Source organism: Erpetoichthys calabaricus, chromosome 5, assembly GCF_900747795.2.
Source record: "Erpetoichthys calabaricus chromosome 5, fErpCal1.3, whole genome shotgun sequence".
Taxonomy (NCBI): Eukaryota; Metazoa; Chordata; class Cladistia; order Polypteriformes; family Polypteridae; genus Erpetoichthys; species Erpetoichthys calabaricus.
In genome coordinates this window covers 197,966,858-197,988,670 of record NC_041398.2, presented here as the reverse complement: position 1 = coordinate 197,988,670, position 21,813 = coordinate 197,966,858, and the positions used below count along the sequence as shown (strand labels likewise).

The 21,813-nt window shown below is 38.1% G+C and overlaps 1 protein-coding gene across 2 annotated transcripts in view; it reads left to right on the top strand.

Moving 5' to 3' along the window:
- The window catches only part of lifra (LIF receptor subunit alpha a), a 147,860-nt gene that overhangs the window by 108,588 nt on the left and 17,459 nt on the right, over window positions 1-21,813 (top strand). For both annotated transcript variants that reach the window (XM_028802388.2, XM_051927676.1), the window contains exons 10-14: window positions 453-601; window positions 7,020-7,185; window positions 12,157-12,233; window positions 17,803-18,019; window positions 19,365-19,547. In XM_028802388.2, coding sequence (XP_028658221.1) covers window positions 453-601; window positions 7,020-7,185; window positions 12,157-12,233; window positions 17,803-18,019; window positions 19,365-19,547 — 792 coding nt within the window. The remainder of the gene's footprint in view (window positions 1-452; window positions 602-7,019; window positions 7,186-12,156; window positions 12,234-17,802; window positions 18,020-19,364; window positions 19,548-21,813) is intronic.

Genomic DNA, 21,813 nt, shown 5'->3' with positions numbered 1-21,813 from the left:
AATTAGGTCCATTTATCAAATTGAAGCTTTTCAAAAGTTTTAGCATGTAATATTATACCCATCACAACCTCTTTGCTTTTGTAAATGTTCTTATTTTACTTGTTAAACTGGATTTCTGCAGTGTCCCATATCTAAACTGTTTTTCAAAGGGTTATCAGAAAACATCTTGGTAATGATGTTGTATAGAAGAATAGTTGCATTTTTGATAGTACTGATTTAGAAAAGTCACTGTAAATATGAATAAAAAAATGAAAGAATTAATTTCCTAGCTTCATAAATACCAGCTTTGAACTGACACTCAAGATTATCTATTTTTTCTGTGGACTGTTGCAACCATGTCTTATATTGGATTGAGTTTATAATGGAACACCATACTTTTTAACTGAATTTAATCCTTCATGTTCTAATTAAAGAAATCAACCAATTATTTCTTTTCATCTTCTGTTTCTAAGTTTGTCCAAAAGAGTTTAAGTCTGTGAAAGTCATGTTTGTCAGTTCAAGAGATGCCAGGGTGTCCTTGTCCTGGGAGGACAGCTATGAAAACATCATCACACTCTTGTGTCAAGTCCAGCTACAGACAAATGATGGACACTTGGACATGGTAAGTGCTATTATTATCTTGCCTAAAACTTGATTTGTGCTCACTGATTTATGTAATATTTATTTTATTTGTACTTCATAATTTCATTAGGTAAGGCTGAAAACATTGTGTCAGCTGCAAAGAATTCCCCCTTACATAATTAGATGAAATGAATTGGGTAATTCCGTGTCGAAGGATCAAAAAAATAAGTTCAAATTTTGGTAGCTTAAATCTCCCTTAATATTGATCTAAGACATGTGCAATTTCAGTTCCATGAGTTACTCATATGACAAATTCAGCATGCCAAGTTTCGTTAAAATCTGTGATGATGAGGTCCAAAAGTTTGATGATTTGAAATGGAATTACCCAATTGGGACTTAGCATGGCATTCAGGTTACACCTTACCTTCTTGTAAAGGAAAACCTGAGGCGTTATTTTGGTCATGCTAAACAACCATCTTCATTTCTGTTGCTTCTGTGTTACATTCTTCTTCCTATTATAATAGCTTCACCTATGCCTATTGAAGTACACCTGTAAGATGCTACAGTTAAATGAAACTATTGATAGGCTATGCATTTTGAAAAAAGAAGGTTGGTTGGAGAACTAGGATGTTGTGGTGACCATTGAAATTTATGACTTTAGCATGTAATTCCATAAATCTTTGGTTTGTTCTTCAGTTGCCATCTCTCTTTTATCTTTGTTATTTTGAGAGAATTCATATTTGTTACATAAGCATGAATTTGCTCAGTAAATTTCAAACTATTTAATACAAGAAAAAAAAGTACAAAGGAATTTAGAACAGACATAGGTAACGTAATCCAACTTTCTCCATTTTAATAGGTGCCAAATTTATAGCACACAACTTGAAAATATGAGCATAGCCCTAATTTGGGGTGTACATAAGAAATGTAATGATTTACATTAATGAGGTAGTAGTTCATAATAAACAAGAACAGTTGCATCAAATATTTGAAATATTTAAATATATGCTTCAATTTAAATTTTTAAAGTTTACCATTTTTCACTTCTAAAAGAGGTTCACAGAAGGCTAGTTCCCTAGTCAATCAGTAGGTTAGTCATTTTCCAACCCGCTATATCCTAACACAGGGTCACGGGGGTCTGCTGGAGCCAGTCCCAGCCAGCACAGGGCGCAAGGCAGGAACAAATCCCAGTAAATTATCAAAAATAACATTATATACTTATGTTTGAAATTTGTGGTTTTCAGCCTTTTGGGAGGATTAGGGCCTTCAGTAAAGAATTAAATTTCAAGAATGTTATCATATTAATGATTAGTAACCTTGGAATAGCATAAAGTAACACTCCACATTCCTATATCACCAATCCCAATTTTTTCAAAGTTTTGTGAAAAGGTGTAACATTGACCCCTTGTATTCATATTAGGGGTAAACTCTTTTGGCCTGGTAGATGTGGCATGTACAACTTCAAGTCTTTCTGATCATTTTTGCTGAAGACGCATATTGATTTATTCGTTAACATAAGGGTATACTTTCCTGCACAAAATATGGGCCAAAAGTGGTCTAAAAATAAGTTTGTTTCGGTCTAGAGAGCCAAAAATAGGAGGGAACAGCAAAAACCTCAGTGTATTGCATAATTAGACATCAACATGAGTTGAATAGTATTGTATGTTGTGGCTTCTTGTGAGTCAGGAGAGCACTGGAGTGGAAAATCTAAAGTAATTTGAAAACATCCCTAAGATATTCTTATGAACATAGTATCTTTTCTTTAAAACAACTGTTGAAGTATGGCCAGCTGACAATAGATGAGAGGAAAATAAAAAATCCAGCCACCAGTATCTCTGGAGAGAATAAACCTCTGCGGGGATCCACTGTAAATTATAACAGACAAAGTTAGACATAGTCACAGTCATCTGGCTGCCACCCCCCTCCTGGGCATTCTACAGTAGAATTTTACAGGGAAATTTAAGCTATCTAATCGGACAAGAGAATCTTTGAATCCATTGATTCCAAGGCTCCTAATATCACAGACATCTTTCCATTGGCAGGAAAAAGTCTGGAAGTAGAGCAGTGACACCAAGTGTCATTGCAGGACTTTGAGAAGAGAAACAGAATAGAGGCAGGTTAGTAACGGTTCATAATTATTGTTCAACTTATTTTTTTATGCTAATGTCTATCAGACAAATTTACAATATGCACAGCTAATCAGCAGCTGTATGTTAGACAAAAGTAGGTAGTCTTCAGCCTATTTTTTTTAACATTTTATTAATGTTATTAAAATCAAATGACATTCCATACATGCAAGTCATGTTTAACAAACTAGGTTTGAAACAAATCGACCCACACCCATGAGAGAGAGAGCTAGGTCAGCAGAGTATAATTTAATAATAGTAAAAATATATAAATAAATAATTTAATAAGAATAAATAGAATAAAAATGAGGGGAGACAATCCACTTCCTGAATTTAAAAGCTGAGACGGAAGGAGCATCTCATACATAAACAGGCAGTTTGTTTCACATTGGATATACAGTATATTCAATATTTCACCTAAGTAAATAATACTGATTGATGTTGAGCAGCTGACTGTTGTTTGATCTACAGTAACTTTGGGGGAAAAAAAGGTGTTAGATTTAAAGTAGAATGATTTGTTAATTTAAATCAATGTACAAGGAGTCAAAAAGGTCAATAAACCATTTAACCTTCACTGCAGTTATTTTTGAAGAGCTGCATCACATTTAAAAAAAAAAAGACTTTGGAGTTGTTACTTAGACCTTTAACACTAGAATTACCAGAGTCTACGAAAAAACTCGTAGATCCGGCCCACCTTAAAACCGTTCTCACCTCTCTTTTGTCTTCTAAATGTGCCAATTAAGAGGAGCAGCGAGCAGCCAGCTATTCCATCCCCCACCGTCGCAGAACGTTCACTAAGTTTTCCCAGCTCATGGCTTGTTTGATTATCTGGGAGTGACTGAACTGCTGGAGTTTTAGAATAGAAATAATAGATCGCTATTTGGAATACTTGCATTTCATGCGTGTTCCGTTTCTACAGTAATCTGTGTAAACACATTGCTAAAACAGAAACTTTTTCATATTTTAGTAATAAATGTTACAAAATGTAGAATGTGTAAAACCCGAGTTCCTAAGATCAAATAAACACTTCCACAAAAGCTTCACACACCATATAACAGTTTCCGTGGCGTAGCGCGCTAAGATTTGCTTCTCAGACCGAGTAGCTTTTCTTTGCTTCACAAACATGAGTTCAATTCCCCGCTGGGGATAAAGTGTTACTTCTTTTTTTTGTTTTTAACCTCAAACGGACATAAAATTTGTAAATTGGTATGCACCGTCAGTTAATGAGAGCGTTATATTTTCATGTGGGATGCTCCTTTTAAAATATTTTTTTAACAATTGAGACTGCAATTAACATGAACAACTGTCCTTATAACTTATTTTTTTCAAGATCCATAACACACAGACAGACAGAGCACTGCGTAATACAGAGACAGACAGGCAGAGATATACAAACAAACAGGGAAGGCACACGTACTGAAAGAAAAAGCACTGAATAAGCTCACCCGCTCTAACATCACCCCTCCCCCCGATCTGGCTCTCTAAGTAACAGCGCAAGTACAGACGCAAACCAAGTGTGATCAAGAGTACTGGTTCGATCCCCACTCACTCCTGTATTTGCCGTTTTCAGTAGTAAGCTGCTCTTTTTTGTTAATATTATACAGTACACACATGCACTTGATTTGTGTCTGTACTTGCGCTGTTACTTAGAGAGTCAGATCGGGGGGAGGGATGATGTTAGAGCGGGTGAGCTTATTCAGTGCTTTTTCTTTCAGTACATGTGCCTTCCCTGTTTGTTTGTATATCTCTGCCTGTCTGTCTCTGTATTACGCAGTGCTCTGTCTGTCTGTGTGTTATGGATCTTGAAAAAAAATAAGTTATAAGGACGGTTTGCTGACTTGGAGCACCACTGCCTTACTGTGCCACAGAGACGCGAGTTCGATTCCCAGCTTTGAAGAAAGTGTTTTTTTTTCCTCAAACGGACATTGAATTTATAAATTGGTATGCACTGTAAATCGTTAACTTTAAAATGTCAATCGCGGTTATTTATGTTGATTAATTCATGCTTTTTTACTTAGAGTCAGAACAGGAGCTTTTTCAGCTTATTCAGCTTCTGATCTGACTCAAACAGCGCCAGTATAACTTCACACCCAACCTGACGCTGTTCGTTTTCAAATAATATTGCATTACTTCGACGATGTTTTCTGATTGGTACTATTCGCGTCATAAAATGATTTCTTCAAAACGTCACATATATTTGTCTCTTTCTTTTTTTAAAATGTGCGTTGTAGCACTCAGCAACTGGCCACCTGCATGTTCTTGCGCACACTAAACTGCTAAATGTTGTAAATGTAAACAAGACAGCGCTATATGCAATCATCAGATTCAAATGTTAAGTTATATAGCACAGAATGGAAATCAGCAGTTCTTAGCATTCCACCATGCAAGCTGTCATATCAACCGCCTACTGTAACTTGCTTTCTTTTTTCTTCAGTTATAGTCTTGAATAAAAGTGCACTTGTTTTGTTATACTTTTACATCAACATATGTTCCTGTGTTTGAGCTACATGGGCATGCTCAAAAAATACACGTATAATGCCACGAAAAGTGCATGCAGACACTTCAGTTCGCAAGCATTAGTACGACAATGCAGTCACAAGTACACTGCAGGGCTTTAGCGCGTCTTTATGTGAAAACAGCAGTGTCAGATGGGGAGTGTCTGATGATTGCATATAGTGCTGAAGTTACTGCTCTTTACTATGCTTTCCTCTGCATGTCCTGGAGTACAAAAGAAACAGCATACAGCAACATGTGGGGACTGGCAATATTGGGGGAAAAAAACACGCGGTCGTATGTATCGTGATACACTGCAGAACTATAGCGCGTCTTTATGTAAAAACAGCAGTGTCAGGTGGGGGGCGGTAGGGATGGATCCTGAACGCGACTGAGACAATGAAAAGTGAATTTAAAAAAAATAAAGCTAACCTTTACAAATATCATAAATTACACCAGCTGTTACAGACTGAAATCAAATGTATCTTTTTATTCTAAAATAGTGAAAATAAGCACACTTCTCAAATGGGAGTTGTGCAGGATCGAACTCATGACCTTCTGATTCCCAGTCAGCGACTGATACTGTTGCGCCACGGAAGCAGTGATAGTTAATTCCTATCAATGTCTCACACTAAGGCGAGTTTTTTTGGCGGTGGCTTTTTTTTGTACCTTTTGTGAAAGTGCTTCTTTGATATTTGGACTTCAGGCTTCATACATTATATAGTTTATGCCTACATTTTGTCAATTGCTGCTAGAATATATAACACGTTTCTGTTTTAACAATGTGTTTACACAGATTACTGTAGAAATGCAACACATATGAAATGCGTGTGTTTCAAATAACAATCTTATTATTTCTACTCTAAAACTCCACTTCACTCCCAGGTAATCAATCAAGGCAAGAGCTGGGAAAAGCCTGTTTACGTTCTAAGTCGTTGGGGGGATGGAATAGCCAGCTGCTGGCAGCATGTCTTTATCAGTACATTTAGATGACAAAAGACGCTGGCGGAGAGGTGAGAAAGGTTTTAAGAAGCGATTTAAGGTGGGTCGGATATACGAGTTTTTTCGTAGGCTCTGGTAATTCTATTGTTAAAGGAGATTGCTCTTTTTGAAATATAAGTCTAAAATATATTATGTTCAGATTTACATACTTTTATAACCCATAAATCATTTATATGCTATCATGTGAATAACTCAGACTGACTGCTTGTATCAGTCAAATATACTTCCATAAACAAAAGGAGGAATGTGGTTTAAATGGATGTATTAAACAATCATCTATATATCAATAATCAAATGCACTAAGTATTGTACATTTCCATATTTAAAATAATATTTACATCTAAACAGGTGAAAATTATATATAGCAGACATGGAGAAAGACATAAATAATGCAAATGACCAATTGGTGCTGATCCATGAGTGTGTTTTAAGGATGTGTGGATGAGCTAGTTGAAATGTTGTTTCTGTCGACTGATGATGTCCACCAAAGAAAGAGCGGTTATTTGCTTGTACACTTATAAAAGTGAATTATCATAAAAAGACTGGGAAGATGTGTTTATGCACCATACAGTACAAGTGGAGAAGCATTGCAGTGGTCTAACCCTAAAGTTGTCGGTGACAAAAAACCCTGAACTTTGCTTGATAGAATTGAATTTCTTCTTTGGTATGAAATCACTTTAAAGCACTCTAATGTCCAGACAACCTGATTTAAGTTTGAATGTTTCTCTCAAACTAGTGAGGCAGCAGTTTAAACCAATTATTCTACAGTAGATAAATGAACCCAAAGTAAAGTTTTAAATATTCCCTAACTTTTACTTTTTCATTTTCCATTTATAGCGTAACTATACTTTGGCTGGTCCAGCAGGCCAACATTTTCTGATTAATTTGGACCATTTGGACCCATTCACGGTATATAACTTCCAAGTCCGGTGCTCATCTGCTGATTATTTTTGGAAATGGAATAACTGGACTCCTGCTATGACTTTTCAAACAAAAGAAGAAGGTTGGTGAAACTAAATCTTCATCTAAAACCAGGCTCAGCAAACTGTTTTAAGTTAGAGGTATTTACACACTTAGTCTAAGGTATAGGCATGGCATGATTAAATCTTTACTGGATGACTCTAATAGGGGGGAGTTTATAGGTGTTAAGGGTTCATTTCATGACTGTTATGAATTTTCCTTTTTTACAATTTGATCAAGTTTATTTTATTTTTTTTTGCTGCTCAGTTTTTTTCTGCTGCTTTGTTGTAGTTTCTGAAAGGCTTCATGTGTCAGGAAGTATTAATCATGGTCATTTTGCCTTAATAATTTAATAAAACATTCATTTAATTTCACTGTTTATTTTTAAGTGTGTCACATTGCATTTGTTTGAAGTCTCAACTGTTGCTAGGGGCTGCCTCTCAGAAGGCACTATGCACCAAGTCACAGAAGCTTGGCTTTATGCAGTAACTGCGTGACATTCATTACAGTGTCTGAGATTCTGGATTCAGCGATCCAAGAACTTCAGCAAGAGCCTTCCATGGGCCTTTTAATTTTTTAATTCTTAGCAGTTGATTCATAACAGTCTTGCGTCTAGAATTTTTTCCACCTCCTCATTCTTTGATGGTTTCAAATCTTGATGTCCATGGCGGCTCACTTTTAAGTTATTATGCAGTTAAGCATCTACATTTTGGCAGTAGCATGTACTCTGATTATTGTGTAATTTAGACTGTGGAATTTTAGTGGCAGTTTGCCTTCTGGTTGTCAATTTCTGGTAATTGTCATTTTGGCATTAATCATAGTTTTACATTTTGGTTTTGGCTATGTCTTCTCTGTTTAAGGATTCAACCCTCAATTATTTTAACTGTTTGTACTCATGGTACTGAAGGTCATGTTTTTTTGACTCCGCTAACAGTTTTGTGTCTAGTTTTGGTTTCAGTACGTCTTTTTTTAATTTGTGACTTGCCACGGTTCACTGTTCAACTTTGTTGCAGGTTTCATGTTCAGGTTTTGTGACGATACTTCTTTTGTAACTGACTTCTGGTTGTTCACCTTTTGATTACATCCACGGTTTAGCAATCTGGTTTTGACAATAGTTTCTCTTACTTTCAATATCGACTTTCGCTGCATTTTTCCAAATAGACAAACATCTCCCTGTGTAGCTACCTTGTCCCTGTGGGTAGTGACGTCCCCTTTTGCCAGCAGACTATTCGTGGGGCATGTCTAGAACTAAACAAAAACAAATGGATATTGCCTATGCCAGCAGTCTACCCTGGCTATCACAGTAGGCACAACAGCAATGACTTGACATAGTTGTACATAGTTGTATACATTAAAACTGCTGAGCTATTATTATATACCTTTAAATGAATATTGTTTTTTAGATAAGCAGTCTCACAAATGCACGTTGTGATCACATGCCCATTTGAAAACTTGCAGATGTCTCAAGCATTTTTGTCCACAGGAAAAATGAGTAACACATAGAAAGTAATGTAGTGCACAGATACTGTATATAAAGTATATCAGGCATGTCAAACACGCGGCCCGCAACAGAAATCTGTGCGGCCCGCATGACAGATCCTAGTTAGCACTGAACTTGTACAAAATGATTGATTCACTCACAAACAATAGTATTCTGCATCTTCGCTGTTACTTATTGACTTTTCTTACTTCTGCCTTCTGACAAAAGCGCATTTTCCCATGGCATTATGGTACCGGAAACGTCATCTGCTAGTATAGCCACGAGCCTTGACAAGTTAATGAGCCGCAGCGTCACAACTGAAGTGCTAGGCTGCAGCAAGGGTGGCCTTAGGCATGTGCAAACTGTGCACCTGCACAGTGCCGCCAAATCCCAGGGGCCGCCACGCCAATATATATTGAATATAAAACAGAAAGAGAAAATAACGACACAGCTGACAGCAATGTGGCCGAAAAAACATTCTGTTTCTTGTTAATTAGTACGCTGTATTTACAAATGTCGCTAGAGTCGGAGCAGTAAGCTATATGTAGTATTATAATGTTTTGCCGTAATGAGAATATCATGGGCCGCCACTTGGTTTTCAAGTTACGGACACGAGTATATAGAAGCATGTCATGAGCACGAGGCGGCTATGCAGTGTCCGCAACGGATGTGGCCATCCGCCGTGCATAAGATACCGTATTGACATTGCCAGGCAAAGGGGCCACCGACTCTTTCTCTGCCCAGGGCCGCCAAAAGCCTAGAGCCGCCCCTGCTAAGGCTACACTACTGACTGGGTTGCTGAGACTGGCCACTGGGCAGAACTGACCATCACGAGTAGTAATAGCCCGCATATTTTCACGTTTTTTTGCTCTAGTTTCATGTAATTTTGTGCTAGTATTGTAACGAACAGTTAGTGCAGACTACAGCTGAAGATCTGAAGTGGACACGAGAAGTTGGTGAGTTGTTTATTAACATTTTTGTGATTTTGAGTTTGTAAAATTATTGTAGGTCAGGTGGCTTTTTGCATATCGGCTTATTTTACAATATAAACTTTGAAGTAAACTTACTAAAGTAAAATTAGATTTTTGGAGGATTTGTTTTCCAACTTGAATTACTGAGCAATGAATTCAGTGAGCGTTTTCGTGATTTCAGTTCACACAAACAGGGCATTGCGCTGTTCTCTTACAACATTGAGAATGCGCCTGATAATATCCAAATAGAATTGATTGAAGTGCAGTCAGATTCTATTCTGAAGGCAAAATACAACGAAGTTGGTGTGCCAGGCTTGTATGCTTACCTGCCACCCTCGTATGTGCAGATCCGTAAGTTGGCATTGAGAGTACTGTCTATTTTCGGAAGCACTTACCTTTGTGAGCAATTGTGTTTGTTAATGAAAGCTACCAAAACCCCACATCGCTCAAGCCTTACCGTCGAGCACCTTTCATCCCTCATAAAAGTTGCAGCTGCACAAGATTTCAAGCCTGATATTGACAAACTGGTTACTAACAAGAGATGCCAAGTGTCGGGACAAAAGAAATAAATCTCACACTGTAAGGCTCCTATATAAGCAATGAATATAATATAATGAATATCAATCATCAAGACACTATATAAAAGCGGTCGGGATTGTCCTTCCGTCCCGTGAGTGTAAAGCGTAGCGGTATTCCGCTTATCACAGACTTGCGGCTTGCGGTACAAAGCGGCGCGATGTGAGCAGAGTTCTGGTGCTCCCATCGTTCCCTTGCTTTTGTGCGCGAAGAGCTGGAAAAATAGACAAAATTATGTCTCTGGAAATAATTAATGTTGATGGAGTACAAATGCCTCACCGCGTAGTAAATATCAGGAGAGATGGTGCTTGCTTATTCTCATCTATAGCTTATTTAGTGCATGAAACTCCGTCTTTAGCGGTACAGATTCGGGCTGACATTGTACGACATGTTTTAAGTAATTGATCGAGGTTTCAGCCATTTACAATGATGCCGTCAGGAATCTCTTATACAAAGTCTCAAACTTATGGTACCATTTCTAAGCTAATGGCAGCAGGAGAGTTGTTCCCCTATGAGTTTCAAGTATATTATTATGGAGTCCTACACTCCAAGTTTGGACAGGCACTCGAGGGGATAAAAAAACTTAGGTTTTCAGGATATGTTATGAATGGGCACTTTGATGTTCTCATTCCCTACACTTACATGCCTGATGTACACATGGAGCGCACACAAATTGAGGATAAAAGTCGGTCGCCTTAAAAGGAGGGTGAGCCTAGTAATATAATAAGGACCTAGCTAAGAGGTTAAGACTCTAATTCTACACTGTTGTATGGAGACTGCATGAAAATAAATTGCTTTTCTTTAAACTTTAAGTGTTACATTTTTTAAAGTTTTCAGTATTGGAAATAAAGCTACAGTAACTTTGTATAATAGTATAATAGTATTTGTTACAGTACGGCCTGCTGACGCACGTATGGCAGTTGAAGCGGCCCACCAATGGTAGTGAGTTTGACATGCCTGCTGTATATGAATCCTGCCTTTCATAAGGAAAAAAAAGAAAACTTTTTAGTACAGAGGTTAATGCCTGTCTCATTGCTTAAAAGATAAATGTGCTCAAGTTGGCTTATAATCTGGCATTAACACTAGAATTACCAGAGCCTACGAAAAAACTCGTAGATCCGTCCCACCTTAAATCGCGTCTTAAATCCGTTTGCACCTCTCCGCCAGAGTCTTTTGTCATCTAAATGTGCTGATAAACACAAGCTACTAGCAGCCAGCTATTCCATCCCCCCACCAACTTAGAACGAACTTCTCCTAGCTCATGCCTTGCCTTGATTTGATTATCTGGGATTGAAGTGGAGTTTTAGAGTGGAAATAATATAGCGTTATTTGGAATACACGCATTTCATGTGTGTTCCGTTTCTATAGTAGTCTGTGCAAACACATTTTTAAAACAGAAACGTTTTTCATATTCTAATAGTAAATGACAAAATGTAGGCATAAACTATATAACGTAAGAAGCCTGAAGTCCATATATCAAAGAAACACTTTCACAAAAGGTACAAATAAGAGAACACGTGCGCTTTTATTCAAAAATATAACCACAAAAAAAAAAGCTGCGTTAGCATGCCACATTGACACTCTTACTACAACCTCCGCGGTGGCGTAATGGTATCAGCTCCTGACTGGGAATCAGAGGGTGGCAAGTTCGATCCCGCACGGCTCCACTTCGAGAAGTGAACTGCTCTTATTCTTACAATTTTAGAATAACAACATAAATTTGATTTCAGTCTGTAACAGCCGGTGTAACTGATGATACTGGTAAAGGTTAGCTTTTTTTTTTTTTTTTTTTTTTTATTCACTTTTCATTCTCGCAGTTGCATTCAGAATCATTCACTTGGTCTCTGTAGTTTGTTCAGTAAGAAATGTGTGTGCTTCCAGCTAGGATAAATATGTAAACCTGAAACACACCAACATTTTTCTTATGTTCCAGGGCATTTTTCTATTTTTAAGGATTTCATTTTTATTTCATTTTTCATATTTTTAGCTTCATCAAAAGCACTTGATGTGTGGAGAAAAATTAAAGATACAGGAAGTGGTATCATTCTAACAGTTGTGTGGAAGGTAAGTTCTGAATGAATGAATCTAAAGTGACATTGCATTTTGCATGCTTTAGTTGGAAAAGTCCTCTCGGCAATACAGTAACAGAAATAAGCACACTGATTAAGAAACTGGAGCATGAAAAAATCAAAAATGAATGCCCCAGAATACTTTTTTGACAATCATTCTTTTATACCCTAGTTTTTCACATGTTGTAGCTCTCCTTGGTCCTCACCAGATTAATATAAATTAGCAGTTGCTCAAGAGGTGTCCCCTCCTTTAGCAAGTACTGTGTCCTCATAATTCACAACTCTTTTTACTGCCAACCTTAAGATCACCCAAATCACTTCTTTAAATACCCTCTTGCACCTTTATACAAATAGAGGATCAGTCAATCAGTTTAGAGTCTCTCAAAGACATCATAAATGCAAAATCTGGTGGTATGTAATGATGCCTCTGATACAACAACCACACCCATAAACACATAGGTGCTCAGAATGCTGTTTTACATTTTGAATTATTCTTTTGGCTGCAGAGCACTAGTAACATGTCCGCCCATGTCTAAAGGCCCTGTCATACTAAGCAGCCTTTCCAGTAATTTTCAGTCATAGCCTTCATTTATGTAGTCTTGGAGCATTGAGGGCAGTCACAGAGTGCTCTTGTGACAACCATGTACTTTGACATCCCTAGCATCTCAGCCATACTACATAGCTACTCACCACAACAAATGTTCACAATAAGTGCATGCTTGGAAGTATCATACTTACAGTGTGACCAGAAGGAATGAAGGAAAATGGCTATTTTGGATTGCAAAATATTATGAAAGACATGTCTACCTGATTTGTTTGTCATGCCACAATATAATAGAAAAAGATGGGTGGAGACTGTGGCTGACCTCTCCGTACCGGAAGACATTCATACATGCATTGATGCTGTTAGGTAGCATGTTAATTAGCTGTCAAAATGCAGAGAGCTTGCAGTACTTTTGAAATTTGAAACTGTTCTGAGACGTTGTGAGGCAGTCATGTAATCTTTCATTCCCTAAATGACTAGGAAATGATTCCTAGTCATTTGATCTGACATACTCAAGGCAACACGATCTAGCAACAGAAGTTGTTACATCTTACATGGCCTCCGACTAAAATTTGTGTAGATTTCTGCTGATGTAAACACTAAAAACATCTTGTGTGCATGCTCTTTGACAGTGTCTCTTGATAGTGTGATGATGATCTTGTTGTACTCCTGCATCAGTTTTTAATTATAATTACAGTATTTTGTTTTTTTATAGTCATATATTTTTGTCATTATAAGGGGGAAAATATGTCCACAAACTGCTAAAAGTACCATATTATTTTTAGTTAAGTATTTATCCCATTCCACCAGTAGACATGTTTGGCAGCAGCTCAAGCTTGCATATTATTCAGGGCTTCTTTGGCTATATCCTCGCGGTCATTGTCCTGTTGCTATGTAAATCTTGCTGAGTCTCTCCTCGTTTTTTTTTTTTCTTGTTATTCTTCTATTGAAGCTGTCTTTCATCAAGAAGTTGACTGTTGCCTCCTTTTTTTTTCCTCTTAGTTCAGGCATGTCAGGTTATGCCAACTAAAGGTCTCAGCATATGACATTCCTGCAACCTGACTTTAATATTTGTTTAATTAGACAACAAATTATATAAAATTATATTATAATTATATTTTACAAGATGTTTTTAAACTGTGCAGCATGATCTATATTTTTTTCTTCTTAATAATTTAATAATTTTCCTCTTCATAATTTATATGATGGAGAGCAAGTGTCACCTCCATGGAGCAAGAGAAGGCACACACTCTATCATCCAGCCTGTGTCTCTCAGGATTTTGCTCTGCCTCTGAGGAATTTATATATAACTTTCATATTGTAACACGTCTTGAAGTGCAAGTATTTTTAACAACTGCAAATGTTTATGTAAATTGTAAAAAGCAAACAGGGTGAGATATCAGTGACTATGAGACACGTGTACTGCTGCTAAGACTAGTACAAATGTCTCTGCATGTTTGACATGATGATGGTATAGATGTGACAGTGGCAGAGTGGTAGCAGTTTTGGTTATATGAAGGTTTTCATGTTTGTGAAAAATACTCTAGGAGAGGCCCACAAGCATAGTATCAACAAGGGAAGAGTGTGTGACACACCATTGCAGAGTTTATGTGAAAACTATTCACCTTCTACAAAGATGTGATGCTTTCTATGGATTTCAGAGTAACAAGTTAATGGTGCATTACTTAGCAGACGATATTGACAGTCATGTTTTTTTTTTTTTTGCCCCCTTATTCTAACAACTGCTGTCATACACTCCCCATTCTAGATAAAAAAAAGTGATCCATGCTTTGGACCCTGTTTCTTACATGCCAATTTTAATGCAAGAGGAATCTTTGCTGCTTTTGGTGCAACTTTGTTTTGAGTGTTTTATAGATAACACATAAAATAAAACAAGAATTTTCATGAGTTTTTTACATTACAAAATTTAAATTCTGTTCATGGAGGAACATTTGGATAAAAGCACACAGTACATGGCTGTTTTTAAATATACATCAAATTCTAATTTAAGTTGCCAAGGCTTAAAAAAAAATCTAATTCCATAGAAAGATATTAAGACTGTAAGTCAGAACATAAAGGACCCCACATGTTTTCTTTGGCTGCAGTTTGTGACACTGACAGGGTAAAATTTCAGAAAAGAAAACTTTCAGTCAAAATCGTAAGTGGGACTGATAACCTTCACTGGCCATAGAGTGTTTAATTATTCCTGTTACATAATTATTGGAATTAATATGTATTAAAAATACCTGTGTTTCAGTTTGCAAGTAAAAAAGTGAGTATGATATTCACAAAATTATAAATATAAATTAAGAAACTGCAAATATAAAATTGCTAGTTTAGCACAGAATGTTTACAGTGCTCTGAATTTAGAAAGTAAAATTGGTATATACTTTGCATATAGGTAAAAAAGCTTCAAGCTCTGTTGGGCACTAAGATCAGTAACTCTGAGGTAAAGCATGTTAAATAAACTTTAAAAGGATCACAATTTTCTAAAGCAATCGATTAAATTATTAGGTTTGGTGGTGGAATTGCCAATAGCCTTTCACAGTTGTGTTGGAAAGGAACACGATAAAGCTGTTTCATACACATTCTTTTAGACTGGAGAACATGATGAATTGTTCTCTGGCTCACTGTCTGAAGTCTTCTGTTATTTGCTTTTTTAAGTCATTTAACTTTAAGAAAATTGTTGGGCTGGATCATATCTAGAATGGCATTCTGCCTGATCTTGAGTAAACATATGAGTTCAACCACCAATTACTTGGATCCTTGCAGTTCTGTACAAATAGTAAACACTTCTGTGTATCCTTGTCCTGCTCTTGCACGCCGTAAGCCAACAAAAAAGAAATATGCATTATAGTTCATTAATGTTAATGATCTGTTTTCTTTCCTGATTGTACAGATTATTGTTGCTCCTGAGAAGTGACTCGTTGGTATGCTTCTCTCATGGTCTTGCTGTGAACAAGAAAATGGTCAATAGCCATTGCTCTAATCTCCTTTGAGATTTGATGTGTTGTTCCTCTTCTTTGGACCCCTTCACCTCCATCTTTCCTCACACTACCTCTTTATCTTATTTGATTCCTTTTGTGGATTGTGTTCTGTTTGTGTTTGTGGGAAGTTGCTAGTGTTGTGCATATTGAATGGCAATGCTTCCTGTATAACATCAAGTGGAAAACTGTGCTTTGTGTAGACACTTGTACTTAGAATATTGCAGTGTTTAGGAGATCTGTGTCTAAGGGGATATTTGTTTAAGGTTCTGCAAAAAAAGTTAGCATTTGGTAACCAAAATGAGGGTTTGGGCAATTGTGTTTAAAGTATAGTTTTTTTTTGTTGAAAAAAAAAAAAAACTGTAACAAGAGTTTGTCTCGTTACATAACACTATCTGATTAATGGATGCATTATAGGTAGTACCTAAACTAAAGGTTTATCAAATTTTTATGGAGCTAATGAACCTGACAGCAGCTAAAGTAAACCCCAAACGGATCAACATTACAACTACCTGCAGATAACATAAGAGCTTTCAAACTTGAAACACAGAATTACCACGGCTTCAAATTGAGTGTAAGGTCCAGTAGCTAGTTAGAAATGCACCTATACTCCATCAAAATCTACAAAATAGCCAGGCATGTTATTTCAGATTACACTGATTCCAGCACTGAAATGTTACCCTGGGTTGATTAAACGTTTTTTCTGAACTTATTGTAGTGGTCTGTCAGTCTAGTCAGTTATTTTCTAACCTGCTTAATCCTGAACACGGTTGCGGGGATCAGCTGGAGCCTATCCCAGCAAGAACAGTGTGCAAGGCAAGGAATAAAACTTGCAAAGGGCACCAGTCCATCATCCTCACACACATACAACACACAACAGTGCCAATTTAGAATTACCAATTCACCTAACCTGCATGTCTTTGGACTGTGGGGGGAAACTCGAGCACCTGGAGAAAACAAAACCCACGCAGACACGGGGAGAACATGTAAACTCCACATAGGGAGGACACAGGACACGAACCCTGCTCTCCTTACTGTGAAGCAGCAGTGTTTTGGCTATTAAGAATTCATGTGTGATTGATAAGAGAAGTTCAGAAATTTTAAGAAGTAAATGGATGAAATTTTGATTCAGTTTGAAGGTAAACCAGACACTGTATTCACTAATAATAAACCACACACAAAGAGAACAGAATGTACAAAAACAAACAGCTAAAGCAAGAAGCCCCCTCCCAACCCTTGTTCTTGAGGGCTATCTTTTACACTGCAGACAGTAATCCCTTCTTATCTGGTTATCTGCCAGCCTTTCTAGTATAAGAAAAGCCCTCTCATTTATATTCACTCTCTTTTCAACCATAGCATCTCTTCCTTCCACCGATGAGTCTTTGTTCTTGTTGTCCTTCTGACTTTAGAGTCATTTTCTGTATTTCTCCAACACTTGGTGACTTTAAATCCCACCCATGGTAACTTCCAGCTTAAGCTGTCTGGGACAGCTTACTTTGACTAAAAGAACATGCTGAACTCCCTCCATCAGCTCCTGTTATGCCTTAACCCCTGAGATTTTTGTAGCTCTTTAAAGGCTGGGTCTCTAAAAAAAAAAAAAAAAAGCAAGATGATCATACTGCCCAAGCTCAAAAATCTAGCAACCATTCAGTAAGGTACTATTTGTTGCCTGTCTTTTTTTTGGGAAGGGGAGGCTTCATGTTTAAATGAGCAATATGATTCAAGTTTTCCCTGACAAATGATTATTTGCTCTCACGTGTCTCATGCAAACCCCAGTACCAACCCCCACCCCCCTTATCTCCTCTGGTTTTACTACCAGGGCATCAATGTTTATTTCCCCAAGCAGCCATTTTTATCCCGATTTCTGATTGCCAGTTTGGCACTCAGTCTTCTTGTGGGCATTTTCTACTCATGGGACATCTTTGTGACATCTTGTTTCTGGCAAATGCTTGCCTTCAAATAAGGTCAGAAATTAATTTTACTTGTGCCACTTTTGTATAATTTATATATTGTTTATTTTTCCTTCTTTTTTTCAGCCACTTTCAAGGTCTGAGGCCAATGGCATTATTACCAACTATGAAATTACCATCAAGGACCTTTTTAACAACAGAACAGAGCAACTTATCTCTGTATCTGGAGACTTAAACACCAGCACTGTGCCTCTTGGCTACAGTAAATATACAGTTTTAGTCACAGCTAATAACTCAGCTGGTTTGTCTCCTGTCTCAGAGTTTAGTGTCTCTACACTTACTGGTAAGTGACAGCTTTCTATTTGAAGGTTCAGTTCTCTTATATTGCATGTGCAAGGTGGCCACAGATACAGAGTGCTAGAACAGTTAAAAAAGCATGTTCGTGTCTTGCTTAGTTTACTTCAGTATGCTGTAAGACGTTCTCCATTGTTGACATGAGCTTTAGTGTACCTGCATGTAGAAGGACTACCACAACTTTCAACCTCCACAGAATATCTCTAGAAATCCTTATGGAGTGATCTATAAATAAATTTGTCCAACTGAGCTATAAGCAAGCCAAAGTCAAGATTTCTGCTTTTAATTTTGCGGAGTAATAATAGAAGACATTTCTACTGGCAACTGCCAAGTTCAAAGAACTATAACAACAACAACATTTATTTATATAGCACATTTTCATACAAAAAGTAGCTCAAAGTGCTTTACATAATGAAGAGAAGAAAAATAAAAGACAAAAAAAGAAATTAAAATAAGACAACATTAGTTAACATAGAAAGGAGTAAGGTCCGATGGCCAGGGTGGACAGAAAAAACAAAAAAAAACTCCAGAAGGCTGGAGAAAAAAATAAAATCTGTAGGGGTTCCAGGCCACTTTATCAAAAGAATTTGGTAGATTTGGATCCTTGTCTCACTTTGTCATTAGTTGCACATGTGGATATTTTTATAACATGTGATGACTGCCTAATTACGGTGATGGTTATTAATCCAATAAAGTGGCCGGCACACATATTGATTGTAAAATTTCAGGTGGCAGGTTTCTCACGTGATGATTGACAATTGCAAAAGAGACATAGTGCCAAAAGGACTTGTCAAGTTATGATTGTGTAAAATCGAAAACATGATACTTTTTAAAATACTGTAGATTTAGTTGACCTTATGCCATAAACATTGTGTTCTGTGAATTGCTTTGATCAAATGTATGGTTAGTGCTACTTTTGCGTTCTGGTACATATCAGCATGATTTCTTATTTTGAAAGGGTATACCTTACTGGTACTCCTCCAACACTGTAAATACCACATTTGATTAGTAAATATATTGTATCCAATTTGGATTTACATGGCTGTTAAGATCTTTAATTAGTCTCTTTCAGGCATACTAAAACAATTCTGAAAAATAATTAATAGATGCATAGATGTCCCTGCATGTTTAAGACTTTTTAAAACAAGTACAGAGTTCCTGCTCTAAAGCATTATAACCATTCCAAGATCTGTGTTATTAATTTCCTATTTAAAGCATGTGACCTTAAATGAGAAGCAACATGTCCATTCCTCCTTTATTTAGTTCAAAATGTCACTGAGATAAGGATCTAAGGTGAAGTTCTAAATGTATTCTGTTGTGTTTTGATATTGCAGATTTTGAGAACATGCCATCAATAGCATATAGCAGGGGTGGATATTTTAATCTGTCTTGGCCTCAGTCCAACAATGTGACTTGTGGGTATGTAGTGGAATGGTATGCCTTCATGGACCAGCAAATGTACAATTTACAGTGGATGAAATTTCCATCAAATCTATCAGAAGCAAAGATTTCATCAGGTGAGTTGCTTTTTTTCAGAATGACATAGAGGAATTATCTATATATATAATTCACTAAGCCACCGACAAGTAGCCACCCATGGAAAGTACGCAAGACAGCCACGCCCACCAACTCTAAGTCCATTGGATACGACGACAACTCGCAGAGCCACGCCCACCAACTCGGACGCAGCAACTCACAACACCGGGCGTCATTCATGTTCGTCTCTGCTAGACTCCACATGCACCTCTGAGCCACGTTGACTTTTCATTAGTCAACCTCAGTGGAACCTTGGTTCACACAGAGGCAGCGCGAGAGAAAGCCGCGCACACACACAGGCAGCGCCAGAGAGAGAGAGCCGCGCACACACACAGGCAGCGCCAGAGAGAGAGAGAGCCGCGCACACACACAGGCAGCATGAGAGAGAGAGCCGCGCACACACACAGGCAGCATGAGAGAGAGAGCCGCGCACACACACAGGCAGCATGAGAGAGAGACAGACGCATACACACAGGCAGCGTGAGAGAGAGACAGAGGCACACACACACAGGCAGAGAGAGAGAGAGAGAGAGAGCCGCGCACACACACAGGCAGCACGAGAGAGACAGAGACACGCACACACACGGGCAGTGCCAGAGAGAGACACGCACAAACACAGGCAGTGCCAGAGAGAGACGCGCACACACACAGGCAGTGCCAGAGAGAGAGACACGCACACACACAGGCAGTGCCAGAGAGAGACACGCACACACACAGACAGCCCGAGAGAGAGACCTGCACACACACAGGCAGCGCGAGAGAGAGACAGAGGGGCACACACAGGCAGTGCCAGAGAGAGGGGGCTGGACTCATAAGGTAGGAAGGCAGTTAAAGAATGCACTGGGCTTGATTTTGTTTTCACTTCTGTTTACAGTGATCGGTTTGTAGTGTGCATTGTTGCAATGTTACTTTTCTTGGTGGTTTATTAAATTACGGATTTTTTCAAATGTTCATTTTTTTCCCTGTGCTTAAAACTCATTAAAAAAAAAAAGTGTTTTTAGCCAGCGGTTGGTAGCACTATAGCGCAAACTATTGCAGTGTTAGTTTTCTCTGTTGTTCAAGGTTTTCTCAGTGTTATTCAATGTTTTTACATTTAGTTTACTATTACGCTGTGCATTCTATGGTTTAATTAACTATATTTGTGCTTAAAAACTTAAAATATATATTTACATACAGTTCGTACAGTCTGGAACTGATTAATTGTATTTACATACAATCCCATGGGAGAAATTGCTTTGGTTCACGACCAAATCGGTTTACGTCCAGAGTTTTGGAACGAATTATGGTCGTGAACCAAGGTTCCACTGTATTCTTTTTGGTTATAACGCACGACCGCATCCACCATCGCAAACTGTTTTACACGCCATGGTCTTAGAGTTGATGGGCGGGTCTCCGTTAGTTTCTCTTGCGAGTGGGCACCTGACCAGGCGGTGTGTATGCATCGAGAACGAGGGTGGACGCGGCAGGACTATCTAAGAAGAGGCATGTTTGTCACGGATGTGAATCGCTGTATGCAGTGTGTAATTTAAAACAGTTTCCGAGGGGTATTCCATGGTCTTAGAGATGGTGGGCGGGTCTCTGTCAGTTGCTCTTGCGACCGGGTACATGACCAGGCAGTGTGTATGCTTCGAGTGCGAGGGTGGACGCAACAGGACCATCTAAGAAAAATCATGTCGCGGATGTGAATCGCTGTATGCAGCGTGTAGAACAGTTTGCGAGGGGTATCCCATGGTCTTACAGTTGGTGGGCGAGTCTCTGTTAGTTGCTGTTGCGAGCGGGCACGTGACCAGGCAGTGTGTATGCTTCGAGAGCAAGGGTGGATGCGCCAGCACCATCTAAGAAGCGTGTAAAACAATTTGTTTGTCGCGGATGTGAATCGCTGTATGCAGCGTGTAAAAAAGTTTGCGAGGGGTATTCCATGGTCTTAGCAGTGTCTATACTTCGATGTGAATCGCTGTATGCAACGTGTAAAACGCTGTATTGTATGTTGCCCTGTTCAGAGTTACATCTTTTCATTCACCTACAGTCGTATCCTCAAAACCAACCCCATTTGGACAACTGTATCTTTCAGGAAGTGTTCACCCATCAATACATAATTATGCGGCGTATGGCTAGTATTAAATAAAGATGCAAGCAGAGTGTTGGATTGTATGAGCACTTTATAGCACAGATTTTCTTCCTTTTCCTGTTATGTTAAACTCAAAATCACTTTAGCTTTATGCAGGGAAGATCTGCTAATAATAATGA